General features: G+C 44.6%; 1 protein-coding gene across 1 annotated transcript; it reads right to left on the bottom strand.

The window, feature by feature from the left end:
- Window positions 1-1,128: 1,128 nt before the first annotated feature.
- On the bottom strand, window positions 1,129-23,647 carry LOC121551913 (von Willebrand factor A domain-containing protein 7). Its single transcript, XM_045211103.1, has 20 exons — window positions 23,516-23,647; window positions 22,508-22,697; window positions 22,189-22,325; window positions 21,688-21,832; window positions 20,554-20,647; window positions 17,634-17,765; window positions 17,334-17,520; window positions 15,943-16,112; window positions 15,711-15,823; window positions 15,088-15,204; window positions 14,657-14,845; window positions 14,030-14,162; window positions 13,561-13,713; window positions 11,832-11,924; window positions 11,099-11,367; window positions 10,632-10,765; window positions 10,210-10,369; window positions 8,254-8,550; window positions 5,640-5,939; window positions 1,129-2,274 (listed from the first exon to the last, which is right to left on the bottom strand). The coding sequence occupies exons 2-20, from the start codon at window positions 22,691-22,693 to the stop codon at window positions 1,873-1,875; spliced, it is 3,411 nt and encodes a 1,136-aa protein (XP_045067038.1). The 5' UTR covers window positions 22,694-22,697; window positions 23,516-23,647; the 3' UTR covers window positions 1,129-1,872.
- Between the last annotated feature and the right edge of the window lie 2,115 nt (window positions 23,648-25,762).

Below are 25,762 nucleotides of genomic sequence, written 5' to 3'. Positions count from 1 at the left end.
ACCTGGGTCGGGAGACTACCCAGTTCACCTCTCAGCTCCACAATCACCTGTCAATTACCCACATTTGTCAGCAATCACGCCATAAGGTCTATGGGCCCGGGGCTGGGATTCTAGTAAGCTAACATATGGAATTGTTTTTAGACGGTCATACCAAGGAAAATGTAGCTATTTGATTTGGAATTTTAGGACCCCTGTAGGTATCAAACAATATAGTCTAAAATGATTTGATTAAACATTGAATTTGGCTTTACTGCTGTTAGCCCATAGAAACACATTGGATAGCATTCATACATGGCAAAATATTTAAAAAAATACATCAAAAAGGTATTATCTGAGTGATATAAGAAAGCTCAGGAAATTATTGTATTTTGTTAACCTATATTTGATGTCGAGTTCACATGCTAGTCGGAACTAGAAAACTCTGAAATGTTCTAACTGGTTGTAGTTAATCACAGGCTGCGTTCAACGAATTAGCAAGTCTGAAATTTCGGAGTTTCCTAGTTCCGACTGGCATGTGAATGCAGCATAACCACTTTTTTGACACTAGAGTACTTTCATATATACTTCCATTCAGTTTTGAAACTGGTACCAGGTTACCTTCTGACAAGGCTTGTGGGCTTTGTAGAGCAAAACAACCGAAATGTCTGTGTTTGTGAGTCTCACCTTTCGATGGTGGTGTCATATTGGTTTGTAGCCCAAACCGTTTGGACGCTACACACGTCCGGATGTCTCCTGGTCTGACGAACACCGCTGTAGCTGTCACCTTCCACCGCACATGCAGATTGCCGACATCGGCAGATGCGGTGGATTGATACGCAGACCATGCAAAAAACTGATCTCTAGTTTAAACAAGCGGATTCTGATGGGGATTTTTTTATGATGCTAATTATTATGCTGCTGCTCCCTAGGGGTGAGATGTTTGCAGTCTAAATGCATTATTTACTCTAAACTGTGTCCTAAGCACTAAACTACAAGCCTAGTCAAGCAGACTGACCGCTAATGTTTCGTTTCACTGATATGTGAAGTGAAACAGAATGTGAGCTATCGTGAGATCAGGCTGGTTTCACATGGCTGCAAAATACCTCAGAATTATAACAAAACAAATAACTTGAGTCACTCACACAGTAGGAAAGCAGAGCTTTTTATTCATGACAGATGTAAACTAGAGATTTAGATTATGCTACAAAAATTGAAACATCTTACAGTGCAAATAACATGTTGAGAAAGTGCCAAGAGAGAGTACTGTTGGCACTTTTTTTTACAAAAGGGACATTCATTTTCATGGTGGCTTTGGCCATGTTCCAGGCTGACTACTTTGCAGACACCTGCCAGATTTCACATGTGGATAGGTGTTTAACATATCAGCTTTCCACATCATATAGCAATCTGATGCACAATTGCGCCGTCGATGATGTATCACGCAAAGCATTCACGCAAAGATATAGTCGGCCTGGAACGTAACCTTTAACTTTAAGAGGCAGTTTCTGGCAGACAGTCAATACATGAGCCTTACCCTTTTATCATAACCAGGTGGGAAGGTGGTATTTACCACATAGGAAAATCCACTTGAACGCCCCTCCAACTGGTAATAACTAGTCTATCATCCCTGAGCTACAACTTCTCCCACATGCTGACCTCTGACCTCACCTGCTAAGGAAATGAACGTGATAACAGCATTTTCGGCAGTTACATGCAACAAAACATTTATAAAAAGCAATCTATTATTATGGTTTTTGAACACTATAATTAGTTTCAAGCATTGCTGGCTGTACATTTATCCAATCAGCGGTTCTCAACAAGTTCAAAGCACGTGAATGCACTTCACAACTGGTCATTTCCACATTCCCACTTGATTATGAACGCAGCATTAGATCAAATAAGTAGGTCTCTGAGGGACGTTGTGAAGAGGGCAGAGACAAGCAGACACACCAACAGCGGAAGGGACAGGGCGAGGGAGGGCGGTCCCGCGTTGGGGACTATGGAAAACAGACAGGTGCCGATGTTCCTGGCTTTGTCCATCGCCACCAGCTCCACTGTCAGAGAGCAGCACGAAGCGTTGAACGCTGCCGCGACAACCGTCTGCTTCAGGTCCGTGTGGGTGAGACTGCCCACGCCCTGGCGGTGTGTGATGCTGGCGATACCGGTGCCGTTGACGCCGTCGGTCAGGTTGGCAGAGAGCTGCCAGAAGGAGGAGCTGCAGGCTGCTGGGTCAGCTGGGCAGTCGTCCGACGAGACGCTGACCACCTCGCACTTGGGAGGGGTGAAATCTGTCACCTGGGGGGAGAGGAGAGAGAGAGGTGAAGAGAGGGAGAGAGAGAGAGGTAAAGAGAGAGAGAGAGAGAGAGAGAGAGGTAAAGAGAGAGAGGTAAAGAGAGAGAGAGAGAGAGAGAGAGAGGTAAAGAGAGAGAGAGAGAGAGAGAATCGCAGCTATTATTTCTGGCACAGTTTTGTGTGGCTGAGCTTCACATTTCAATGTCACATGTACAAGTACAGTAAAATGCCTTTCTTGCAAACTCAAAACCCAACAATGCAATAATCAATAACAATGTATTACTAGAAAAAAGCACAAGAGAAATAAGAAGGCGGAGACAGAATGCTCTTAAAGAGGAGCTGAACTCAAAAACCAACTACACCTGGTTGAAAATGGCCTATGTGTCAACGATGTTAGTCAAATACACAGTTTCTAGTGTCAACATTTGCTATGTTTCCATTAACTTGTCGAGAGATTTTTGGTTGACATTTAGAAAATGTGCAATGAAAATAGATGCCTGCTACCGTGCACTTCCACTGAACGTTCGTGACGATAAAAACAGCTGGCCATCATGACGTCACACCTACAACTTTTTAGCTAACAACCTAAGTTCGAATACCCATACTAACATACTGTATACTACATTCTTAATGATTATTTACTACATACTATTAGTTCATTTTAGTATACTGTAAACGAACGGTATCCTTTCAGTTGAGCATACTAGCGCTTCCCCTGTCTACCGGAAGTTGATGCTGTTGCTATGCAATCTCTTGCTAGTTTGTTAGCGTAACAAATTACTAGCTAGACATTTTACGATTTCGTGTGTGTTCTTAAATTAAATCTGGAGTGCCAGAGTGCGCTCTGGGCGTTCGTAAATTCAGAGCGTTTGCAAATTCAGAGCGTTCAAAGCGCACACTGGACGCTCTGGCCGAGGAGTAGGGTTGATCTGAGCGTTCTGACCTCGCAACGGCGGTCAAGCACCCAAACTAACTGGCTAACATTGGCTAACTTGCTAGCTACTTCCAGACACAAATCAGAGAACACCTCACTCTGACCATTTTACTCGCCCTAGCAGAGCTGGTTAGGCTGTTTTCATGTTATCCAGAGCATTGGTGACTGTGCTGCTGGCAAGAATTTAATAAAGTTTTTTTTTTTGCCCAAGTTTACTGACACCGGCCATATTCAACGGGGGTTGAGCATTCATAAATCCGTTTTCTGCGCTCTCTGGCACACTCAGATGAGAGGCTCTGAAATCGGAGTAGATAGCCAGAATTAACAATGGCCATTGACAACGCACAGGACTATACCACTTAGCTAAGCATGACATAAATAAGCACGGAAATAGTGTCCACTGCTTATATAGTTCATATTTTGGCAAATTTAGTATGACATCGCAACTTTTGGCATACTAACTATACATCCATACTGTGACCAATAACCATACTACATACTCAATTTACGTCACAAATAGTACATTAGTGTGGTTAGTATGAGTATTCGAACACAGCCCTAGTATGGATTAAAAATAAAGTAGTTGAAGTGCTTATCCATTTAGGGAAATTGTGCATTAATACATTGCAGACAGCCTGTATGCCCTCCCACCTATCTGTTTCATGTCGCCCGCAAAAGCCACAATGGATAGAATGCAAGAATTGACTAATATTTGCCATATTCTAATCATTCTAATGTGTCAACGTGTCGCCACGGTCAGTGCCATGGTGAAACTTGCAGTCTTGTAGATCTGAAATAATTGGATGGTGAAACTTGTACCCAGTCAGCCAGAAAATTAAGGCAAAGCAATTCTGGAGTTGGTGAAATTCAGGACAAGGATCCTGCAAAGAAACATTATTTTTATAGTTGAAAAATAGATTTAGCAAAGCAGTAAGCATTTAGAATTACATGCCCTGCATACCTTTAAAAGTATTAGTCATTTATTGAGAAAACACAGTTTCCATCATCATTTAAAGAATGTTCGACAAAATAAAAATCCATCTGTCGAATAGATAAAAATGTTGATGATCTTTAGCAAATGTATTCTTTTGCTTCAGTTTTCATTACACATGTTGCAATGTTTTTGTTTGCAATATTGATTTAGATTTGTCAAAAATGGCTTTGTTTAGAAGGAGTGCAAAGGCGAATTGAGTTATTGCACACGCGCACTTCACAGAGTAGGCGTTCCCTAACAAAATATGCAAATGAACGCTAGAACGTGCCAATAGAATCTTGCTAGCTCGTGCTTGGCTCTGCCCACCTACTTGCTTGTTCTGACCACTATGACTAATTTGTTCCCATTTGACACAATGGGCTGTGGTCTATCTTGGTTTAGTTATAGAAATATTTGATTCTGGTCAGAGGGCAGATACGCGTGTGAACAACAGGCACAACGGTTTCCATTAGTTACCACAACCACAAAGTCAAAATTGGCTAGTATATCTTCAAAATGTATGAAAACAAAAATTTGCTTTTTGGTAATTTAAGGTTAGCAGTGTTCTTAAGGTTAGGTTTAAAATCACATTTTAAGAAGACTAATGGTAGAAATAGGCGGGGTTTAAGTCTGTGGCTGTGGTAACTAGTGACGACCAGGCACAACTCCGATATAAAGTGTTTTTTCTGAAAGTTGCCGGGATGTCACTTGTCCTACTTATAACAGTACACTCATAAACTACTCATTGCAAAACGTCTATTCGATCAAATAAGCCACATGTAGCAAATATGCCATTACATTTTCTGTTAACCAAAATGGTGCGCGAACAAAACAACCCAACACCTGCTGGAGAATATTTTGGGTTAATTTATCCCTCTATTCGCCTCTTTATCTAAGATTGTGCTCAGAGCATGGGATTCTTGAACAATCACGTCACGCGGTTGCTAAACCATTCGTCACCCAAAGTACGGTGGCCTGTTTGGGACTGTGACTCAAGAGGGACAAACAACAATTACTGTCAGGCTACGATATAGCGAACATAACACACCCACATTGAACCACACCCCCAAGATGTAAATTTAGTTATTCTTAATAAGTACCTGAAATACCAGGCGGAATCAGTGTTCAGCCCCTCTTTAAAAATGTGTTTCCTTGTCTGCCTTTACTTCATGATAATAGCAGTAGGTAGTAGATTTCCACCATGTTGCTTTCACCAACACAAGTCCTCTGAAATCAGTGGCCATAATGACATAAATGAGATGAGGAAATTAGGTTGTTTAGTTTACATCTATGTCAGGCACAGGTGCCTGGTGGCATCTTAATTGGGGAGGACGGGCTCATAGTAATGTCTGGAACGGCATAAATGGAATGTATTAAAACATAATTTCATACCATTCACTCCATTTCAGCCATTGTTATGAGCCGTCCTCCCCTCACCAGCCTCCTGTGATGTCAGGTTACCTTGGTGGTGTATAAACAGGTGCCCACGTTCCTGGCTTTGTCCACCGCCACCAGCTCCACTGTCAGAGAGCAGCACGAAGCGTTGAACGCTGCCACGACAACCGTCTGCTTCAGGTCCGTGTGGGTGAGACTGCCCACGCCCTGGCGGTGTGTGAGATTGGCGATACCGGTGCCGTTGACACCGTCGGTCAGGTTGGCAGAGAGCTGCCAGAAGGAGCCGTTGCAGGCTGCTGCGTCAGCGGGGCAATCGACCGACGAGACGCTGACCACCTCACACTGTGGAGGGGTGAGATCTGTCACCTGGAGAGATAGATAGATGGATAGATATAAATTAGTTCAACCTGTGGGTGTTGGTAGTACTTTCTCTGACCACCAGAGGACTTGTGTGGCTGAGCTTCAATGCTCTTGAAGAGGAGCTGAACTCAAAAACCAACTTTTCTAGATGAGAATGGCCTATGTGGCATCGATATTAGCCAAATATAGTTTCTATTCCAACATTAGCTCAGTTTCCATTAACTTGTCCAGAGATTTTTTGTAGACATTTAGAAAGTTTGACATTTAATAATAAAATGCCATTTAGCAGACGCTTTTATCCAAAGCGACTTACAGTCATGTGTGCATACATTTTTACATACACATTTATAAAGTTTGCATAGAAAATAGATGCGATAATTGCCTGATAAGGTGCGTTTCCACTTAACTATTGTGTCGATAGAAACGGCTTGACGTAATGACGTCACACCTACAAAAAACATTATTTTGCTAAAACGCCACAGTGTCTAATAAAAATAAGTAGTTGAAGTGTTTCTCCATTTTGGCAAATTGTGCATTAATAAAGTGGCAACAGCATGTATGCCCTTCCACCCATCTGTTTCATGTCTCAGGTAGCCCGCAAAGGCCAGCAAGAATAGAATGCAATAACTGACTGATATTTGCCATAGTCTAATTTATTATCACGTGCCAACGTATCGCCACGGTCTGTGCCATGGTGAAAGTTGCACTCTCGTAGATCTGAAGTAATTGTATGGTGACACAAGCAAGGCGAAGCTATTCAGTCATTATTGAGTCAGGACAAGGATCCTGCAAAGAAGCATTCTGTTTATAGTTGAGAAATAGCTTTAGCAAGCAGTAGGCATTTAGAATTAAATATGGAGTGGAGCTTTATAGTTATGTGGTGACATCAAGTGCCCGCGTACCTTACAAATTATTAGACAATAATAATTCATTCGAAAAACACTTTCCATAATTTATAAAGAAAGTTTGACGAAAGAACACCACCCCAGTCGAACAGATAAAAATGTTGATCTTCAGAACATTTCTCCTATAGCTGCCGTTTCCATTACACATGTCGCAATGTTTTTGTTTGCAATATTGATTTAGTCGAATAAACCTGGGTCAATAGAAACCTGCCTATTGACTACAAAGTGTAAATAGGAGAATTGGGTCAACGTCAGTATCGTCCTAAACAGATTTGTGAGAATTGAGGTTGTCATAGTTTATCTCAGGGTTGGGTTTTGATTTAAATATCCTGCCCACATGGGACCACTGCCTGGCACAGTCTAATCACGCAGGCAGTAATCAAATTATCCAGAGCACAGCCGCCCGGTGTGCTGCAGTGCACGCTATCCAATTGCTCACCAGAATCAACCTACAAGTACAACCCGCCCATTTATTTCAAAGACAGCCAAACTAACCATTGGCATGCACCGCGTTGGACTTGTTCACACAACAATATATACAATATATCGTCGCAAATTTTATGTTGAAAGAACTACAGTTAATTTTTTTTTTTTATAAAGGCTTGTTTTTTCCCCCAACTCAAACATCGTCACATTTGTGAGCTAATGTTAGCATCACAAACTAAACTTTCATCAGAGATATGGATATAATGACTACGTTTATGTCTCCGCCCTAACAATGAGTTATTTGTCCACAGAGCGGAACGGCGGGCTGTTAAATTCAACACTCATTGACCTCAACACAAAAACTCCTCGCTTGGGTGCGAAAAAAATGGAGAAGACAGATTTTGGGCCCAGTTATCCCTCTCTTCGCCTCTTTCTCTTTGATAACGCTCAGCGCATGGGATTCTTGACCAATCACGTCACGCGGTTGCTAAACCATTCCTCACCCAAAGTATGGTGGTCTGTTTTGGACTGTGACTCAAGAGGGACAACAACAATTACTGTCAGGATAGGATATAGCGAACATAACACACCCACATTGAACCACACCCCCCAAGACACAAATTTAGTTTTTCTTAATGAGTACGGGAAAAGCCCAGGCAGAATCAGTGTTCAGCCCCTCTTTAAAAATATGTTTCCTTGTCTGCCTTTCCTTGATGATAATAGCAGTAGGTATTAGATTTCCACCATGTTGCTTTCACCAACACAAGTCCTCTGAAATCAGTGGCCATGATGATGTAAATGAGATAAGGCACACTTGCCTGGTGGCACCTTGATTGGGGAGGACGGGCTCATAGTAATGTCTGGAACGGAATTGATGGAATGGTATCAAACACCTGGTTTCCATGTGTTTGATACCATTCCATTCACTCCATTTCAGCCATTGTCATGAGCCATCCTCCCCTCACCAGCCCCCTGAGATGCCAAGTTACCTTGGTGTATAGACAGGTGCCCACGTTCATGGCCTTGTCCAACGCCACCAGCTCCACTGTCAAAGAGCAGCAAGAAGCGTTGAACGCTGCCGCGACAACCGTCTGATTCAGGTCCGTGTGGGTGAGGCTGCCCACGCCCTGGCGGTGTGTGAGGCTGGCGATACCGGTGCCTTTGATGCCGTCGGTCAGGTTGGCAGAGAGCTGCCAGAAAGCGGAGCTGCAGGCTGCTGGGTCAGCTGGGCAGTCGTCCACTGAGACGCTGACCACCTCGCACAGGGGAGGGGTGAAATCTGTCACCTGGGGGGGGGGTAGAGAGAGCGAGAGAGACTGTGATCATGATGATGAAGGAGAAGAGATGAGGAAAGGAGGCTATTTAGAAGTGGAGACAGCCAATATAGTGGAGACGGACCATATAGTGGAGACGGACCATATAGTGGAGACAGCCCATATAGTGGAGACAGACCATATAGTGGAGACATACCATATAGTGGAGACAGACCATATAGTGGAGACGGACCATATAGTGGAGACGGACCATATAGTGGAGACAGACCATATAGTGGAGACAGCCCATATAGTGGAGACAGACCATATAGTGGAGACAGACCATATAGTGGAGACAGACCATATAGTGGAGACGGACCATATAGTGGAGACAGACCATATAGTGGAGACGGCCCATATAGTGGAGACGGACCATATAGTGGAGACGGACCATATAGTGGAGACAGCCCATATAGTGGAGACGGACCATATAGTGGAGACAGACCATATAGTGGAGACGGACCATATAGTGGAGACAGACCATGTAGTGGAGACAGACCATGTAGTGGAGACAGCCCATATAGTGGAGACAGACCATATAGTGGAGACAGACCATATAGTGGAGACAGACCATATAGTGGAGACAGACCATATAGTGGAGACAGCCCACAAAGGCCTCTCAGCTCTCTAGTGTATCTTTATCTATAGCTCTACTGTCTTACATTTCTACACCCATTGTGATGTCACATTAGAATAAACACACAGGGTTCTATACTGAACAAAAATATAAACGCAACATGTAAAGTGTTGGTCCCATGTTTCATGAGCTGAAATAAAAGATCCCAGAAATAGGCACAAAATGCATCCCTGTTAGTAAGCATTTCTCCATGCTAAGATAATCCATCCACCTGACAGGTGTGGCATATCAAGAAGCTGATTAAACAGCATGATCATTACACAGGTGCACCTTGCGCTGGGGACAATAAATGGCCACTCTAAAATATGCAGTTTTGTCACACAACACAATGCCACAGATGTCTCAAGTTTTGAGGGACTGTGCAATTGGCATGCTGACTGCAGGAATGTCCACCAGAGCTGTTACCAGAGAATGTAATGTTCATTTATCTACCATTGGCGTCCCATTCATCCGCCACCATCACCTCATGTTTCAGCATGATAATGCACAGCCTCATGTCACAAGGATCTCTACACAATTCCTGGAAGCTGAAAATGTCCCAGTTCTTCCATGGGCTGCATACTCACCATACATGTCACCCATTGAGCTTGTTTGGGATGCTCTGGATCGACGTGTACGACAGCGTGTTCCAGTTTCCGCCAATATCCAGCAACTTCACACAGCCATTGAAGAAGAGTGGGACAACATTCCACAGGCCACAATCAACAGCCTGACCAACTCTATGTGAAGGAGATGTGTCGCGCTGCATGAGGCAAATGGTGGTCACACCAGACATGACTGGTTTTCTGATCCACACCCCTATTTTTTTTTAAAGGTATCCTTGACCAACAGATCTGTATTCCCAGTCATGTGAAATCCATAGATTAGGTCCTAATGATTTATTTAAATTGACTGATTTCCTTATTTGAACTGTAACTCTTTGGAATTGTTGCATGTTGCGTTTGTTTTTGTTCAGTATAATATATTGATATCTATCTCTGTATCTCTGCAGTTACCTTGGTGACAACAGAGAGGCGCAGGACGGCGTAGTTGGAGTCGACCGCCCCGGGGGCCACTGCCTCGATGGTCAGGGTGACGTCCGTTCCTGAGGGTGTGTTGGCGGGCACCGTGATGGTCAGTACCCCTGTGGTGTTTCCTCCGGTGGCCACAGTGACGCTGTTAAGTTAGCATCAGCAATGGGTTAGCATTAATTGTCAATACAAATGATGCCAAGAGAGGACAATATTTAGTCATGTTGAGTCATTTTGCCAGCAGACAAGAAGCTAATTTTGACCAGATAACCTGGTCCCAGATTTGTTTGTGCTTAAATTGCCAATTCCTATGGTCAATGTGCCACGTGACAATGGCCATAGGAGTTGGCAAGACGGTACAAACAGATCTGGGACCAGTCTCAGGATATTCCAGGCCTGATCCCTACCTGTTGGGGACGTTCATCTTGAAGTCTCTGTCGTTTCTGGCACTGATTTTGTAGGTGCCTCCAGTGGCGTCGGTCATGACGGTGAAGGGAAGGCTGAAGGCTTTACCAGGCTCCATGCTTCTGTCCACCACGGCCTGAGAAGACAAGAAGAAGAAGGAAGAGTAATTGTTGAGGAGATGTTGTGAGTTCCACTTTTGAACATGTGCAGTTTGTTTGTTGGCCCATTTACAGGGACTGACACATGTCTGTGTTTAGAAAGTCCATGTTGTCATGTGTAAGTAGGGCCCACAGTACTACATGTTTAGAGAGTAATGGTCAGGCACATTTTTCTTTATGATATTATCTATGAATGTCTATGACCGTGGTTATTTTCGAACTCTATCCCAATATGCAATATAGGCTCCTTCATGATTTACAAATGAAAGCCGTTTTTCAATGTAAACAGGAAGTGTGTCATCATCACTTACCTTGATGGTAACCTTGGAGATGGACATCTGAGTGGTGGACTGTCTCTGGAACATGGTGGAGGAAACCACGTCTGTCCCGTTCAACAGCACCACAAACTCCCCCGCAGGGACCTTGGTTACAGTAACCAGGAAGTCCCCGTTGCCCATGTCTTCCAGGGCCCCGCCTACGACCACTGACCCTGAAGCTGTCACCAAGGCAATGTCGGCCACTTTGACAGAGGCTGGGCCCTTTCTGCCCAACACTGATACCAACAGCATGGCAGGCATACCTGGGAGGAGGAGAGCGGAGAGGAGGAACGGAGGGAAAGAGAGTGAGAGAGAGAGAGAGGAGGAGGAGTGTAGGGGTAAGGAGAGAAATAGAGGAAGAGAGAGAGGAGGAACATCCTCTTGAAGGGTGTGGCTATGTAACTGTTCTAGGTTCAGATACGTTTTTACAAATGACAATTCATGGCTCTTTATGACTTTGATTAAGTAGGCTTTATAAATGAACAGAATGCATTGTTTCGACCTACGCAACATCAAAGAGGGCCAGCCTACTTTGTGATAGAGAATGCAGCGATGAGTGCAAAACCTGTCGCCAGTCAGAAAAACGACGTGCGCAATGATAAACTGTATCTAACGGCTTTAATGAAGTGGCATCTGCATTCATGTAGATGATGTCGCCTTAGTTTAATTGTGATCAACAGATTACCTGCTTGATAGGATAATGATTTTAAGATGATGTTGTGTTTACCTGCTTTTGGACGGCCAGAGATGAGGGCGTATCCTGGGTGAGGTCCCTCGAAGGTTTCCACAAAGTCATAAATGAAGGCAATGGTACTCTGACCTGGAGACAGACGGACAGACAGACAGACAGACACACACACACACACACACACACACACACACAAACACACACACACACACACACACACACACACACACACACACACACACACACACACACACACACACACACACACACACACACACACACACACACACACACAGAGTCAGGGCTTTATTGTCTCCCTTCTCTTTATGGCTCTGCCAGACCTGGATTCAAATACTTTTTTGACATATTTTTACATGATTTTAAAAGGGTTAAGGTTAGGGAAAGAGTTAGCTAAAAGGGTTAAGGTTCGGGTTAGGGGAAGCGTTAGCTAAAAGGGTTAAGGTTAGTGGAAGCGTTAGCTAAAAGGGTTAAGGTTAGGGGAAGCGTTAGCTAAAAGGGTTAAGGTTAGTGGAAGCGTTAGCTAAAAGGGTTAAAGTTAGGGGAAGAGTTAGCTAAAAGGGTTAAGGTTAGGGGAAGCGTTAGCTAAAAGGGTTAAGGTTAGGGTTAGGGGAAGAGTTAGCTAAAAGGGTTAAGGTTAGGGGAAGAGTTAGCTAAACGTGTTGAGGTTAGGGGAAGAGTTAGCTCAGCTGGTAGAGCACGGCGCTTGTAACGCCAAGGTAGTGGGTTCGATCCCCGGGACCACCCATACACAAAAATGTATGCACTCATGACTGTAAGTCGCTTTGGATAAAAGCGTCTGCTAAATGGCATATTAATTAATAAATTAATTAAAAATAATTAATAGTTAGCTAAAAGGGTTAAGGTTAGGGGAAGAGTTAGCTAAGTAGTTGCAAAGTAGCTAAAAAGTAGTAAGTAGTTGCAAAGTTGCTAAAATTGTTTGTGATGAGTTACGAACACACAACCTTTGGGATGCTAGACGTTTGTGTTATACACCCTCCCGTCAACCACGACCAACCATCCATTCTCCTTTTGTTTTTGCCTTAAGAAACCTTCTGTCTTATGTAACCATACCAAACGTAACGTATCATAGTGATCTGACTGTCCCGGATTTACGTTTACTATGATATGTCTAGTCTATGAGACCAGGATGCACACACACAGTGGAGGAGACTACATCTGTCCCTTTAACAGCACCACAAACTCCCTGCAGGGACCTCGGCTACCGTAACCAGGAAGTCCTCATTACCCATGTCTTCCAGGGAGTGAGAGCTGTATTCTCTCCCTTCTCTATATGGACAGAATATATTTCAGATCTGGGTTCAAAGTTGAAATCGATTTGAAATAGTATTTTAAAGTATTTTTAATTATTTCAAACTGCACAGATCTGCTGCTACTCTGTTTATTATCTATGCACAGTCACCTTACCCCTACCTACATGTACATATGACCTTAATTACCCCGACTAACCTTTACAACTGCACATTGGCTCGGTACCAGTTTTTAAAAAACGTTTTCTTACTTACTTTTTTAAACTCTGAATTGTTGGTTAAGGCCTTATAAGTAAGCATTTCACGGTAAGGTCCACCTACACCTGTTGTATTCGGTGCATGTGACACATTTGATTTGATTAGATCATTTAAACCCAGGTCTGGGCTTTGTATGTATCATGGCCTCCCTCTAGTGTTTAGCATGAGCATAACACAAATAATTAAACAGAACAGGGGTATGTATCTCTGTGGTAACTCACCCGTGACCTTCAGTGTGTAAGGCTGGTTGGAGTTCATGCTGATTTCCCATAATCCTGTCTGTTTGTTGGAGGCCAGACGAATCCGGAAGAGGTTGCCCACCGTCTGGACGGTCCCCAGTTTACCATTGGCCTCGTTCTGTTTCTGGGTCACACCTGCAGGGGCGAGGAAGATGACATGGGATTACAAGAGGATAACAGTCAAATAGACTGTCATTGGGCTATACCTGATTCATGATACCTTGTTGAAATGTGCATTGTGCCATAACAACATTAGGATAGCTGCATACTAAAACATACAAAACATGTCAACTGTAACCATTGAGAAATGTCATCCTATTCAGTTAGGTGAACCTTTACCTGAAAACTGACCTTAGATCAGTGTCTAGGGGAAATGTCATCCTATTCAGTTAGGTGAACCTTTACCTGAAAATTGACCTTAGATCAGTGTGTAGGTGTTTGAGGTTCTTACCTGAAGGGTTCTTCAGGGTGAAGGTGAGGGCCTTTCCGGTGATGTAGATGGTGATGTTGTTCAGAGACTCGTCCAGCAGGAAGGAGAATGTCTCAGCTTTGCCTGGGTTCCTCTCTCGCTGTAGGACTGTCACCTGAGGAGGAGGAGAAACAGACAGAATGAGAGAGGAAGAAACAGATAGAAATAAGATGTGATGTACTGTATGTTGCTGTGTTGATGTAATGTGGAGGATTTAATAACCATAGACATAACAATTATGCCTATGTGACAGAATTAAAAGTGCCTTAAAAATAACGAAATAATAATACAGAATCATAATGTGTACCAGCAAGTAATATGCTATTCATTTATCTAAATGTTGATTATACGACCTGTGTGCTCTTGATGTCTGATCTGAGATTGATTTGTGATACCTAGGAATTAATATAGGGGTGCACGGGGCTTCCCAGCTCACTCTTTACAAGTGACTTGAAGCCATATATTTCCCCCTTTCAGGGGTATAACTCCTAGGCATTTCTAAAATGCATTATTTATAAAGCACAGGTGTTTTTTTTAAATTGATCAAGTTTTGAATGATTTTAAATCAACTACTGATCCAAAACAAAATGGCCACCATCGTTGACTCACCAGAGCGGAGGTGGAGGAGTCGATGATGACGTCAGTGGCCTGGGGCAGGTTTTCCTTGGTGACTCCAATGGCCTGACCACCAGACGCCACCGCCAGGTCCTTGTAGGTCTCGAATGTAGCTGCCCTGGACTCTAACCCACGCCTCCTCCTTCTAGCACCAGCACCATCACCAGTCATGAAGAAAGACACCTGGAGAGAGACATAGCTGTGTTTGAGAGAGGTCGGGTGGTTTGCCTGGTCGTATTCATTAGGCACCAAATGGAAGAAAACATGGAGGGACTACCCAAACTTGTCCAATAAGAATTTATTGTTTTCGTTTGCCGTTGCAAAACATTTTGCTGCGTTTTGCTACTGTGTGCCCTAATGAATAAGATATTGAAATGCAGGAAATGGTTTCTTCTAAAACAGGAAGTGTTTGAGGAAGTGCTCACGGTTGACTTGGTGCTCCTGATCAGGGCCACGATGGTGTCCTTCAACGCAATGTCCTTGGCAACGGCATCTGTGAAAACATAGATGTGGGACGACGAAGGGGCACCGGTCAGCGCCAACTGGAGAGAGAGAGAGAGAGATAGAGAGAGAGAGAGAGAGAGAGAGAGAGAGAGAGAGAGAGAGAGAGAGAGAGAGAGAGAGAGAGAGAGAGAGAGAGAGAGAGAGAGAGAGAGAGAGAGAGAGAGAGAGAGAGAGAGAGAGAGAGAGAGAGAGAGAGAGAAAGAAAGAGAGAGAGAGAGAGAGAGAGAGAGAGAGAGAGAGAGAGAGAGAGAGAGAGAGAAAGAGAGAAAGAGAGAGAGAGAGAGAGAGAGAGAGAGAGAGAGAGAGAGAGAGAGAGAGAGAGAGAAAGAGTAAAAGAGAGAGAGAGGGAGAGAGAGAAAGAGAGAGAGAGAGAGAGAAAGAGAGAGAGAGAGAGAGAGAAAAATAGAGAGAAAGAGAGAGAGAGAGAAAGAGAGAGAGAGAGAAAGAGAGAGTGCTTAGTGTCTTTACTTACTGTTAGGTGCACTACAGAGATAGGGATTATATCCAAAACCTGATTGGAAGATAGCCATGTCAATCACTGTACCTGGAGCCCTGATAGACACATCTCTGGGAGGTCTCCTCCTCCTGTAGCTGTGAGTTTAGCGATCTCTCTTTTCATAACATCAGGATTTGTCGTTCTTATCAGGGGTCCGAACCCTACACACACACACACACACACTGATCACTAACCACTTCCTGACTTAACCACAAACCGCACAGGCATTTCGGAGATTCTGCTAAGGATAATGCTTGGTGGAGTGTAAAGCCAGCCTAACCTGGGTCGTTGAATGGGACCAGGATGTACTGGGAGGGCTCATCCTGCGTTCCCTTCTTGCTGTCGATGATCTCATTGACGACTCTCTTGGCTTCAAGGATGTCATCCTTCATGCTCCCTGTGGTGTCGATCACAAAAGCAACCACTGATGAACGCGCTATGCCCATGAAGCTGTGGGAGAGAGAGAGAGATAAAGAGAGAGTGTAATTTCCTCTTCCCCCCTCTCCTCCCCTTCACCCCCTCTACCCTCTCCTTCCCTTCACCCCCTCTACCCACTCCTCCCCTTCACCCCCCTACCCCTCTCCTCCCCTTCACCCCCTCTACCCTATCCTTCTCTTCACCCCCTCTACCCTCTCCCCCATTTCACCCACTCCACCCTCTCCTCCCTTTCACCCCCTTCTACCCCTCTACTCCCCTTCATCCCTCTACCCTCTCCTCCCCTTCACCCCCCCGTACCCTCTACCCCCTCTACTCCCCTTCACCCCCTCTACCCTCTCCTCCCTTCACCCCCGTACCCCTCTACCCCCTCTCCTCTCTCCTCCTTCACCCTCTCTACCCCTCTCCTCCCCTTCACCCCCTCTACCCCTTTCCTCCCCTTCACCCCCTCTATCCACTCCTCCCCTTCACCCCCTCTCCACTCTCCTCCCCTTCACCACCTCTACCCCTCTCCTCCCCTTCACCCCTTACCCTCTCCTCCCCTTCACCCCTCTACCCTCTCCTCCCCTTCACCCCCCTCTACCCCTTGCCTCCCCTTCACCCCCTCTACCCTCTCTCCCCTTCACCCCCCGACCCCTCTACCCCTCTCCTCTCCTCCCCTTCACCCCCTCTATCCACTCCTCCCCTTCACCCCCTCTCCACTCTCCTCCCCTTCACCACCTCTACCCTCTCCTCCCCTTCACCCCCTCTACCCTCTCCTCCCCTTCACCCCCTCTACCCTCTCCTCCCCTTCACCCCCTCTACCCCTCTCCTCCCCTTCACCCCCTCTACCCTCTCCTCCCCTTCACCCCCCTCTACCCCTCTCTCCTCCCCTTCACCCCCCTCTAGCCTCTTCTCCCATTCACCCCCTCTACCCTCTCCTCCACTTCACCCCCTCTACCCTCTCTCCCCTTCACCCCTTCTACCCCTCTCCTCCCCTTCACCCCTCTACCCTCTCCTCCCCTTCACCCCCTCTACCCCTCTCCTCCCCTTCACCCCCTCTAGCCTCTTCTCCCATTCACTCCCTCTACCCTCTCCTCCCCTTCACCCCCTCTACCCTCTCCTCCCCTTCACCCCCTCTACCCTCTCCTCCCCTTCACCCCCTCTACCCTCTTCTCCCTTCACCCTCCTCTACCCTCTCCTTCCCCTCCCCCTCTACCCTCTCCTCCCCTTCACCCCCTCTACCCCTCTCCATACCGTAGGTAGTCGTTGTCACCGGCAGCTCCCCGGATGTCGTCCAGCAGCTGGAGGGTGGCGGTCGTTGCCACGGTGACGGCAGCAGTGTGCAGGGCCATGTTGTCGGAGCGACGCTCGTCCTTGCTGATGCCCCCGCGAGGAACCTCCGAGCTGGTCAGGTCAGCTGCACCGCCATGACTACACTTACCTGTGGGAAAAGAGGTGATGATGGGTGTTATACATTTATGTTATACGCAGAGTGTGTGGGTATGTGGGGAGGGTAGTGTGTGTGTGTCTATGTGTATGTGTTTGTGTGTGTACCTTTAGGCTTAGCTGAGGAGAAGATCCCCATGTACCCAGAGGTTAGTTTCTTCTCATTAAGGATGTTAGGCAGGATGGAGTTTGAACAGAACCCCCCATTGGCACAGTCCCTGCAGGTCGGGGTGTTGACATCTACAGAACCAAAACACAACGTTTAAGAGTCGTTCTTGAAGTACAGTGGCATTAAAAAAAAATATATATATTTATCTATATTTTGTTATTGATATAAATGCATGTTCCCATTCTAAATCAACTAATATGGCAGCTTAATAACTTTAAATTATTTTTACCATTATAATAACACTGTGCCACCTGTAGCAGTAGTAACACCAATGATGGTAACACCAATGAGACATTTAGGTAAATTAGGATTTTCTGAAATGGATGCCACAAATGCTCAAATCTTTAAAAATGATTTACCAGTGATATGATTAATGATTTTGCTCACAGTGTTATTTCCCTTCATTTAAATTGACTAACAGCAAGTGACACATTGGATTGAGCAACACCAAGTTAACTATGGAATCAGTTGATAAAAGGGTACGATTAGCTAATCATGTTCTTTAATATAGACTCCTGCCCAATAATAATTTGCCACATGGAGTGAATGCTCAAGGTCCTTGAATATCTTTGTCATCAGAGATTGTCAAGGTGGTGACACCAACGACAACAAATTGAGGGACGCATATTATACTAGCAACAAAATAGGTATTTTAATAGCCTTTGTTTTTATTGATTTATACAATGTATTATATCATTTTGTTCACTGTCTATCATTCAAAATAATAGATACAGTACCAGTCAAAACTTTGGACACACCTACTCATTCAAGGGTTTTTCTTTATTTTGACTATTTTCTACATTGTAGAATAATAGTGAAGACTTCAAAACTATGAAATAACGCATATGGAATCATGTAGTAACCAAAAAAGTGTTAAACAAATATATTCTATATTTGAGATTCTTCAAATAGCCACCCTTTGCCTTGATGACAGCTTTGCACACTCTTGGCATTCCCTCAACCAGCTTCACCTGGAATGCTTTTCCAACAGTCTTGAAGGAGTTCCCACATATGCTGAGCACTTGTTGACTGCTTTTCCTTCACTCTGCTGTCCGACTCATCCCAAACCATCTCAATTGGGTTGAGGTTGGGGGATTGTGGAGGCCAGGTCATCTGAAGCAGCACTCCATCACTCTGCTTCTTGGTAAAATAGCCCTTACACAGCCTGGAGGTGTTTTGGGTCATTGTCCTGTTGAAATACAAATGATAGTCCCACTAAGCCCAAACCAGATGTGATGGCGTATCACTGCAGAATGCTGGCGTAGCCATGCTGGTTAAGTGTGCCTTGAATTCTAAATAAATTGCAGACAGTGTCACCAGCAAAGCACCCCCACACCATAAAATCTCCTCCTCCATGCTTTACGGTGGGAACTACACATGCAGAGATCATCTGTTCACCCACTCCGCGTCTCACAAAGACACGGCGGTTGGAACCAAAAATCTCCAATTTGAACTCCAGACCAAAGGACAAATTTCCACCGGTCTAATGTTCATTGCTCGTGTTTCTTGGCCAAGCAGGTCTCTTCTTCTTATTGGTGTCCTTTAGTAGTGGTTTCTTTGCAGCAATTCGACCATGAAGGCCTGATTCACACAGTCCCCTCTGAACAGTTGATGTTGAGATGTTTCTGTTACTTGAACTCTGTGAAGCATTTATTTGGGCTGCAATTTCTGAGGCTGATATCTCTAATGAACTTATCCTCTGCAGCAGAGGTAACTCTGGGTCTTCCATTCCTGTGGCGGTCCTCATGAGAGCCAATTTCATCATAGCGCTTGATGGTTTTTGCGACTGCACTTGAAGAAACATTCAAAGTTCTTGACATTTTACATATTGATTGACCTTTATGTATTAAAGTAATGATGCTGTCGTTTCTCTTTGCTTATTTGAGCTGTTCTTGCCATAATATGGACTTGGTCTTTTACCAAATAGGGCTATCTTCTGTAACTTTTAAGAAGGCACACCTGTTAATTGAAATGCATTCCAGGTGACTACCTCATGAAGCTGGTTGAGAGAATGCCAAGAGTGTGCAAAGCTGTCATCAAGGCAAAGGGTGGCTATTTGAAGAATCTCAAATATAAAATATATTTTGATTTGTTTAACACTTTTTTGGTTACTACATGAATCCATATGTGTTATTTAATAGTTCTGATGTCTTCACTGTTATAGAAAATAGTAAAAATAGAGAACCCCCCCCCCCCACACACACACACACACACACACTCAAATTCTTAAAACCTAAACGGGCTTGGTGGTCCTTTCTCTGTCCCATAATTCCCTCTGACTATTCTGGTTCACACCGCTCTGTTTTCTCCACAACAGATAATGTGTGTGTGTCCCTCCCTGTCTGCCCTTTAGACTTCCTGTAAACCCTTAATGACCTCATCATCACACGAAGCCAGAGGTGGCAGCAGATTTCTCTCTTTGTCTCTCCTTTTTAATCTGCTAACGTACTTTTTCTCTCACATTCCAAGCACGCCTCCCTCCCTCCCTCCCTCCCTCCCTCCCTCCCTCCCTCCCTCCCTCCCTCCCTCCCTCCCTCCCTCCCTCCCTCCCTCCCTCCCTCCCTCCCTCCCTCCCCTCCCTCCCTCCCTCCCTCCCTCCCTCCCTCTCTCTCTCCCTCCTTCCATCTCTGCCCTACCACCCTCCCTCCCTCCTTCCATACCTGCCCCTACCATCCCCCCTCCCTCCTTCCCTTCATTCCCTACCACCCTCCCTCCCTCCTTCCTTCCCTCCATGCCCTTCACTCCCCCTCCCTCCTTCCCTCCCTGCCCTCCCTCCCTCCCTCCCTCCCTCCCTCCCTCCTTCCCTGCCCTAACACCCCCCCTCACTCCTTCCTTCCTTCCTTCCCAAACCCACCCTACCTGCCAGGTTTTCTAGTGGGAGATCGGGGCGGATCAGGTTTGCGTAGGGTTCAGTGTATCCCAGATCCACCCAGTTACTGTGGCTGTAGAAGTCCTGACAAAACACAAGCATGTATTATATACCAAGTCTGTGTCTGTGGAAAAATGATCTATCTACTTCCCTATTACAGTGGGTAAAACAGACACCTCAAGATATAAGTGAACTTGGTTCAGATGATAACACTTGAGTCAACATGAAATATGAAACGAGAGATTAGGTGAGATAGATGTTGTATTTCTCCCCCCCCCCCCCCTTCTCCCTCTATCCTTTAATTCCTTACCTTATCTCCCTTCATTCCTGAAAGTTCAGACTTTCTCCCTCTTTTCCCTTCAACCCCCTCTCCCACTCCTCTCTCTCTCTCTCTCCCATTCCTCTCTCTCCCTCTCCCACTCCTCCCTCTCCCTCTCTTTCTCCCACTCCTCTCTCTCTCTCTTCCACTCCTCTCTCTCCCTCTCCCACTCCTCTCTCTCCCTCTCCCACTCCTCTCTCTCTCTCTCTCTCTCTCCCTCTCCCCCTCTCCTCCCTCTCCCTCTCAAACTCTCCCCCTCTCTCTCTCTCTCTCTCTCCCTCTCTCTCCCTCTCCCTCTCTCTCTCCCCCTCTCTCTCTCTCTCTCTCCCACTCCTCCCACTCCTCTCTCCCTCTCCCTCCTCTCTCTCTCTCTCTCTCTCTCCCCTCTCCCCCCACTCCTCCCTCTTCCTCTCCAACTCCCCCCCCTCTCTCTCTCTCTCCCTCTCTCTCCCTCTCCCTCTCTCTCTCCCCCTCTCTCTCTCCCACTCCTCCCTCTCCCACTCCTCCCTCTCCCTCTCCAACTCCCCCCCCTCTCTCTCTCTCTCTCTCTCCCTCTCCCTCTCTCTCCCTTTACCTGCAGTCTGGGCTCTAATCATACTGGTGCTCCCAACATATAAAAGTTAGGAGCACAACAAAACATTTAGGAGCACTAGAAAATATATGTACTGTGTACAGTACTCTCCCCAGTGTCTCTCTATGTACTGTGTACAGTACTCTCCCCAGTGTCTCTCTATGTACTGTGTACAGTACTGTCCCCAGTGTCTATCTAGCTACCTGTACTGTGTGGTACCCCCCCCTCTCTTACCTGTAGCGTGTGCAGTACTCTCCCCAGTGTCTCTCTGGCAGCCTGGAAGTTTTCCTTTCGTACGTTGGCCTTAATGCTGGCCACCCCATCAGTGATAAGGCGCCGGCCCTCAGCAAACGCCTCTGAGTTAAAGTGATGGGCTGGGCTGTTATAATAAAGATTGGTTTTACATAGAAAACAACTGTAGGAGTGATATACGAAATGTTCACTTGGGCTGTCACAATAATGACAATGACTAATTGTTAATATAGTTCATACATTAGATACACAAGAAGAAGGGTGTATGAGTTATGCACATCCTAAACCTTTACAATACTGTGCTTAGGAATAAAGTGTTTGAGAGCAGCATATGACGTGTGCTGGAGAAGAAAACTAAATTGTTTTTAAAACTAGTTAAATAAAGATTTAATAAATGTATGTTGCTGTTCCTGTGCTATTTCCAAGCACTCAAAGCATTTTACATAATAAGGTAACCTCATCCTCTATCAATGTAGCACCAACCTGTTGACAAAGTCTCTGTCCACCTGTCCGTTCTGTACGTAGATCTCGTTCAGGGCAGATTTGAACTTAGCTGCTGACACTTCACCTGTTGCTTTGGGTCCCAGGCAGGCCTGGACCAGCTCTTCAGCAGAGTTACCCTAAAGGGAAAGGTTAGAAGTTAGAGGGTAGATATCAGCCAATCACCATTGAGGGCAAAGTAGATTTAAAAAGAAATCTGTCACATAACTCTATTTCCTTTATCTCTCTCTCTCTCACACACACACACACACACACACACACACACACACACACACACACACACACACACACACACACTTACCGTGGGGGTGAAGTCTCGTCCCTCTGACTCGGCAATGGCTCGGCACACCTCTGTGACTTTCTGTAGAACGGCCGTTCCCGTGATGCTGACGTGAGTGGAGGCTCCGCCACCGATTGGAGCAAATGCCCAGGCTCCTCCTGATAGGACCAGGGCCAGAAAGGACACGCCCAGCACCGGTAACATCATCTGTCTGTGTGAGGGGTTGAGAGAGAGAGACTGCCATCATTATCATGAATTGGGATTGCATTATCGACAACTGTAAGGAAATCCCTGACCCAGCCCCAGTTGTTAAATCTCGTGGCCACAACCCAGCATGTCCTATAATGTTGGTGAATACTGCATTTCATATTACATAGGAACATACTGCATTCCATGTTACCTAGGAACATACAGAGATGAATGTTTCTATCCTGTTAGCCTGTTAAATAAAGAAAATCTTTCCACTTCAGCAAAAACTGAACTTATTAAGAAAATATGTTAATTAAAAAACATAATATAGTTTTGTCCAAAGACAATTAACACTTTCAGAACATATATTTTAAAGCATGAATAACCAAAAACATTATATGGTCACAACAAACAATTAAAAAAATATATATATTTAAGCAATAAGGCACGAGGGGGTGTGGTATATGGCCAATATACCACGGCTAAGGGCTTTTCTTAAGCACGACGCAACGCGGAGTGCCTGGATACAGCCCTTAGTCATGGTATATTGGCCATATACCACAAACCCCCGAGGTGCCTTATTGCTATTATAAACTGGTTACCAACATAATTAGAGCAGTAAAAATAAATGTTTTGTCATACTCGTGATATACGGTCTGATATACCACGGCTGTCAGCCAATCAGCATTCAGGGCTCAAAGCACCCATTTTATAATATGCTCTAAGGACTATAAAAACATTTACTCTAAAATTACACAATAACGGTAAACATAATGAAAATAAAGACATCTGAATTGTTTTGTGATATAATAACACCAGTTATGTAAAAAGCTTTCATACCTTCTCAGGTTATTTGAGCGTAGTTGGATCTCTTCCTCTTTCCCTCTCTCTGTTGCAGTAGTAACCCAAACTGTAGAGGAACCCCTCTGGAAGATACACCTGTATATATACTGGACTGTACGGTCAGGCAGGGATGGGGAGAGGAGGGTGAGGTGTGTTACAATACACACTAATCATTAACTTCTAGGAGTTTCCATAAATCATTAACCTTTGTGTGTGTGTTTGTGTGTGTGTGTGTGTGTGTGTGTGTGTGTGTGTGTGTGTGTGTGTGTGTGTGTGTGTGTGTGTGTGTGTGTGTGTGTGTGTGTGTATGTGTATGGTGGCTGTATTCCTTCCTTGTGAGCGTGAATCATGAAATACTGTAAATCAACAATAAGGTTTCGAACAATTTTGTATGGTTTTATGGTACTAGTTTCCCAGGATGTCTGAAGCTCTGGATAAGAGCGTCTGCTAAATGACCAAATCATTCATTTATATAACCTGATTACATTGAAAGGAAAATTATGTAAGAGGGTGTGATGAGGGTGACCAAAAGAAGTTGCAAAGAAAAACCCATATCTCAGACTGGCCAATAAAAATAAAAGATTAAGATAGTCAGTCTGAGATATGGCTTTTTCTTTGCAACTCTGCCTAGAAGGTCAGCGTCCCGGAGTCGCCTCTTCACTGTTGACGTTGAGGCTGGTGTTTTGCTGGTACTATTTAATGAAGCTGCCGGTTGAGGACCTGTGAAGCGCCTGTTTCTCAAACTAGACACTCTAATGTATTTGTCCTCTTGCTCAGTTGTGCACCGGGGCCTCCCACTCCTCTTTCTATTCTGGTTAGAGCCAGTTTGCACTGTTCTGTGAAGGGAGTAGTACACAGTGTTGTACGAGATCTTCAGTTTCTTGGCAATTTCTCGCATGGATTAGCCTTCATTTCTCAGAACAAGAATAGACCGGCGATTTTCAGAAGAAAGTTATTTGTTTCTGGCCATTTTGAGCCTGTAATCGAACCCACAATTGCTGATGCTCCAGATACTCAACTAGTCTCAAGAAGGCCAGTTTTATTGCTTCTTTAATCAGCACAACAGTTTTCAGCTGTGCTAACATAATTGTAAAAGGGTTTTCTAATGATCAATTAGCCTTTTAAAATGATAAACTTGGATTAGCAAACACAACGTGCCATTAGAACACAGGACTGATGGTTGCTGATAATGGGCCTCTGTACGGCGATGTAGATATTCCATTAAAAATCAGCCGTTTCCAGCTACAATAGCCATTTACAACATTAAGAATGTCTACACTGTATTTCTGATCAATTTGATGTTATTTTAATGGACGAAAACAAGGACATTTCTAAGTGACCCCAAACTTTTGAACGGTAGTGCACAATTTAGTCCCATTCAAAATCCTATTTTCCCTAACCCTAACCTTAACCTTAACCCAAAACCTAACCTTAACCCTAACCCTAAACCTGTCCCTAGCTCCTAAAATTGTTAAAGACTCCAGTCACCCAAGTCATAGACTGTTCTCTCTGCTACCGCATGGCAAGCATTACCGGGGCGCCAAGTCTAGGTCCAAAAGGCTCTTTAACAGCTTAACAGCTTTTACCCCCAAGCCATAAGACTGCTAAACAATTAATCAAATGGCCCTCTTTAAGTGCAACATTAATAATGATGGTTTTGGAAACAGCTTGGAGATTTAACGATGCTCCTCAGAAGCTTCTAACGATGAACTTAGCCTTAAGATGCTTTTGGGAAACCGGGCCCAGGCTAGTTTCACAAGGCTACTAAACTACCTCCGTATCATAACAAAACAAATACCATGAGTCACAATGTAGCAGGAAAGCACAGCTTTTTATTCATGGCAGAGAGGTAAACTGGATAACATATGGAATTGTTTTAATAAGGTCACACCAAATATATTTTGATTTGTTTAACACTTATTTGGTTACTACATGATTCCATATGTGTTATTTCATAGTTTTGATGTCTTCACTATTATTCTACAATGTAACAATTTTTTAAAACAAAGAAAAACCCTTGAATGAGTAGGTGTGTCCAAGCTTTTGACTGGTAGTGTATATATTTTTTTACATGAATTTAACCCCTTATTTTTGGCATTAAACTATATCCATGTATACTGTACTTCCATACATTTTTTAAACTGGTAACGGGGGACCTTAAGACAAGTCTTGTGAGTTTTTGGGTGTCCTAGAACAAAAAACGGACATGTACGTGTTCGTGATCACCTTTCCACAGAGGGGCAT

Source organism: Coregonus clupeaformis, chromosome 35 (genome assembly GCF_020615455.1).
Source record: "Coregonus clupeaformis isolate EN_2021a chromosome 35, ASM2061545v1, whole genome shotgun sequence".
In the NCBI taxonomy this organism is placed as follows: Eukaryota; Metazoa; Chordata; class Actinopteri; order Salmoniformes; family Salmonidae; genus Coregonus; species Coregonus clupeaformis.
Note: the sequence above shows the minus strand (reverse complement) of the source record. Positions and strands in the feature narration are given on the sequence as shown.